This window comes from Phyllobates terribilis, unplaced genomic scaffold (genome assembly GCF_046119375.1).
Source record: "Phyllobates terribilis strain yellow unplaced genomic scaffold, ASM4611937v1 Scaffold_9__5_contigs__length_417890890, whole genome shotgun sequence".
NCBI classification, from domain to species: domain Eukaryota; kingdom Metazoa; phylum Chordata; class Amphibia; order Anura; family Dendrobatidae; genus Phyllobates; species Phyllobates terribilis.
This window is the reverse complement of record NW_027362769.1, coordinates 405,690,736-405,695,277: the sequence shown is the minus strand read 5'-3', so window position 1 is coordinate 405,695,277 and position 4,542 is coordinate 405,690,736. Positions and strand designations below refer to the sequence as shown.

The 4,542-nt window shown below is 43.3% G+C and overlaps 1 protein-coding gene across 1 annotated transcript; it reads left to right on the top strand.

Annotated features, from left to right (window-relative positions):
• The first annotated feature begins 314 nt into the window (after positions 1-314).
• LOC141161456 (taste receptor type 2 member 40-like) lies at positions 315-1,295 on the top strand. Its single transcript, XM_073646266.1, has one exon. It carries the CDS (start codon positions 315-317, stop codon positions 1,293-1,295), a length of 981 nt encoding a protein of 326 aa, XP_073502367.1.
• The last annotated feature ends 3,247 nt before the right edge of the window (positions 1,296-4,542 follow it).

Genomic DNA, 4,542 nt, shown 5'->3' with positions numbered 1-4,542 from the left:
TTTTTTTCAGACTATATTTAGGATAGTTTTGATTTTCGATAAGTAAGGGATGGATCACTAAATCGTAAGCTTACGATGACAGTGGTGGCTCTGTGCTTGTTACAACCTTTGTCCTGGGACTCGATCATTTCTTAAGTTTGGCCTGATTATTAGCCCCAATATTAAACAATTGTTTTTCTGTTTTTTTTTCCATTTCCTTTTTCCTTTGGCACTGCATACATTAAAGCGATTTCTTATGATTATTCTAAAGACACAAAGATGTCTACATTTTGCAAATTAGCATGCAAATCCTGAGGCTGTAAACGCAGCTGCTTATGGGTAGTTTTAATGGTCTCTGGTTTACTAGCGGTAAAGCACTGACAATACAACAACCTCCCATCAACCGTCTAATGGAGCTCGGAGCCGTCGCCCTGATGGACTTTATATTTTTGGATTTATCTGTTGGATTGTTCTCCAATATGTTGATCACATTCATCAGCTGTGGGGCCTGGAGACGTGGAGGACATCAGAGTCCAGCAGATACAATCCTCCTTAGTCTGGGGCTCTGTAACGTGCTCATGCAGAGTCTTTTGATATGCAGTATCATCATCTATCACTTCTGGATTCAGATCTTTCTATCAGATCATTTCTTTCGATGGTTGTATGGAGTTTATACCCCGATAACCGCATGTAGCTCCTGGATGACCTCATGGCTTTGCATCTTTTACTGCATCAAAATTACAACATTCCAGTTCAGGTTCTTTGTCTGGATGAAGTCTCGGTTTTGCGATGCTCTTCCTTGGCTAATTTTTACGTCAATTGTTTTGTCTTTTGTGGTCATTTCTCCATTATCTGCAAATTTATCCACAAGCCAAAGTTGTAGTAGTAACACTGAATGGAGGAGTAATGCTTTCCTCCTGGTTGTAGAGACCAGCGAGTTTCTCCCCATCATTGTCTTGTGGTGCTGCCTCCCATGTCTTCTGATCTTCATGTCCTTAGGTTTGACAATGGTTTCCCTGGTTCTTCATGTCCTTAGGATGAAGAAATCATCCAGCTTCATGGATTCACAGATAACGGCTCATGTTAATAGTATAAAGACCATGGCTTTTCTTCTAGCGCTCTATGTCACCTTCTGCTCCTCCCAACTCATCCTGCTGCTTAACATCTTTCCCTTCGGCTCCACGGAGTTCTGGTTTTTCCTCCTCTTGAATTATTCTTTCTGCTCCCTGCAAGGAATCATTCTAATATTGGGGAATCCAAAATTGTACAACACATTGCTGAAGGTTTACAATTTCATGAAAATAATAAGAATATAATTAGAAATAAAAGGGAAAAAGTCACAAAAGTCAGGAATTGACCCATTCACATATCTATGGAGCGTCAATTACTACACATCTAAAAAGCTGAACTATCGGGAAATTGTACAATTTTCATGGATGAAACAGACGACTGGTTGTCATGTGTTTGTAAAGGTCTTCTCATTCATCTCTTGTATCTTTTTCTTCTCATTCACGTGATTCTTCTCTTTATTCTTCTCCTTCCTCCCCTCATTCATTTGAACTGTCTTCTCCATTTTCTCCTCATTGTTAGATTCATCTCTTACTTGTTCTCCTCAGTCTTTAGATTCTTCTGCTCATTCATCTTCTGATTATTCTTCTCCGTTCTTATTTTTCTTTTCCATCTTCTCCATCATTTTTCATCCTCCTCCTTTCTTCAGATTTTTATTCTTCTCTTAATTCTGCTTATTTCCTATTTGGATTGTTCTTCTTGATGTTTTTCTCATTCCTCACCTGCTTTGCCTCTTTCTTCTGATTTGTGTTCTTCTTTTCCTAATTGTTCTGATTTTTCTTCGTTACATTCTTCATCTATTACTTATATACCGATTCTTACGTTTCTCCTTTGTCTCTCACATTGTTTTCCTCATTGTTCTGACATTTCTTATTGTCCTTATTTTTGCTTTTTCTTTTTCCCATTCTTCATCTCATTCTTTTCACTAGTCTTCTGATTTTTCATTTTCTTCTTCTTCCATTTCTTCTCAGCACTTCTCCATTTTATCTTCATTCTTCTGACTCTTCTTTGTTTACTTCCTTCATTACTTAGCTTAGTCTTCTCCATTTCCCTGATTCTGCTCCTTTTTATCTTCTTCTTTGGGATGTAAAGATGGTCCTATCATAAGAGACTCCATGGGTATCACTGGTATCACCAGCTCCTGGTGGCTGATCTGTTCTGTACTACAACCAGCATTTATGCACTAGGGAATATGTCACTGTCATTATGTGACAACGATGGATATACAGCATTTAATTATACAGCATTTTAATGAGTATTATCTGAATGAGCATTTTACTCTTTAGGGGACATAGCCACTATAAAACTAGACCTTTACTTTCCAACCCATTCATTCTCCAGAAAATAGACTAATTAGGCTGTTGCTGACATGGGGAAAGCTGAGCTATTTTGCATTAGTCAAATTCCAGAGGTTATATAATTGAGGACTTTAACGAGGAGCTGAAAGGAGCACATCTCACCTCAACATGTGGTACCTCATACATCTTGGTGTTTTTAGTCTTGTAGAAGGAGTAGTGGCAATTTCCTTGAACGCAAGCATCGTCATTATCAACGTGAAAAGCCTAAGAAGAGGCTGTAAGCTGACTCCTTCTGACCTCATCCATGTGGCCATGGGACTGGTTAACATCAGCCTGCGGGGTCTGCTGCTCGGACACTTTGTCGGCTTGTGGCTCTCTACCACCTATATCACAATGGCAATCAGTGTGACCATTATCCCTTTGCCCTTCTTGATGTACTACACCTTTTGGCTGACTGCCTGGCTCTGCGCCTATTACTGTACCAGCATCACCAATTTCAGTCACAGATTTTTTCCTTGGATGAAGAGATGTCTTACAAATTTCTTGCCTTATCTCCTCATGTTCTCAGGACTTGGTTCATTGGTCATCAGTATTCCAGGGTTTTGGACTCTTGGTGCGAAAATTCTGGGACATTTTGGGAATGGGACGTTCATCTTTACTGGTGTGGTGATAGCATCCACAAGCATTGAGTACACTGTATTGTCCAACATGCTGGGATGTGGTGTGCCCTTCATGGTGATTCTCATCTCTCTCATCACCTCGGTTTCAACTCTTCTAAGACACATATGGAACATAAAGCTCAGCAATCCGGAATCTCTTAATAAACTGCAGCCCCATGTCAATGCTATAGGAACAATGGTTCTGTTATTAACATTGTCAGGAATGTTCTACACAGCAGAGACCGTTCTCTTCTACACCCAGTCATTGAGTGACATAAGGATCGTGGTCTGCTGGTGTCTAATCTTTGTCTTTCCCACAGTAGAAGCCATCATCATGATCACGGCCAGCCCCAAACTGAGGAAGACATTTCTGGGGGCAATCTGTCAAAGCAAACTAAAGAACACCAAGAATTTGGGAACCTTGAATTTAACCCAACAGATGGAACATTGATCCCAAGCTCATCCACCTGATTCCAAGCTCATCCCAAGCTCATCCACCTGATCCCAAGCTCATCCCTAGCTCATCCACCTGATCCCAAGCTCATCCACCTGATCCCAAGCTCATCCCAAGCTCATCCACCTGATCCCAAGCTCATCCACCCAATCCCAAGCTCATCCCAAGCTCATCCACCTGATCCCAAACTCATCCACCTGATTCCAAGCTCATCCCAAGCTCATCCACCTGATCCCAAGCTCATCCACCCGATCCCAAGCTCATCCCAAGATCATCCACCTGATCCCAATCTCATCCACCTGATTCCAAGCTCATCCCAAGCTCATCCACCTGATCCCAAGCTCATCCCAAGCTCATCCACCTGATCCCAAGCTCATCCACCTGATCCCAAGCTCATCCACTTGATCCCAAGCTCATCCACCTGATCCCAAGCTCATCCACTTGATCCCAAGCTGATCCACCTGATCCCAAGCTCATTCCAAGCTCATCCACCTGATCCCAAGCTCATCCACCCGATCCCAAGCTCATGCCAAGCTCATCCACCTGATCCCAAGCTCATCCACCTGATCCCAAGCTCATCCACCTGATCCCAAGCTCATCCCAAGCTCATCCACCTGATCCCAAGCTCATCCACCCGATCCCAAGCTCATCCCAAGCTCATCCACCTGATCCCAAGCTCATCCACCTGATTCCAAGCTCATCCCAAGCTCATCCACCTGATCCCAAGCTCATCCCAAGCTCATCCACCTGATCCCAAGCTCATCCACCTGATCCCAAGCTCATCCCAAGCTCATCCACTTGATCCCAAGCTCATCCACCTGATCCCAAGCTCATCCCAAGCTCATCCACCTGATCCCAAGCTCATCCACCTGATTCCAAGCTCATCCCAAGCTCATCCACCAGATCCCAAGCTCATCCCAAGCTCATCCACCTGATCCCAAGCTCATCCACCTGATCCCAAGCTCATCCCAAGCTCATCCACTTGATCCCAAGCTCATCCACCTGATCCCAAGCTCATCCCAAGCTCATCCACCTGATCCCAAGCTCATCCAAAGCTCATCCACCTGATCCCAAGCTCATCCCA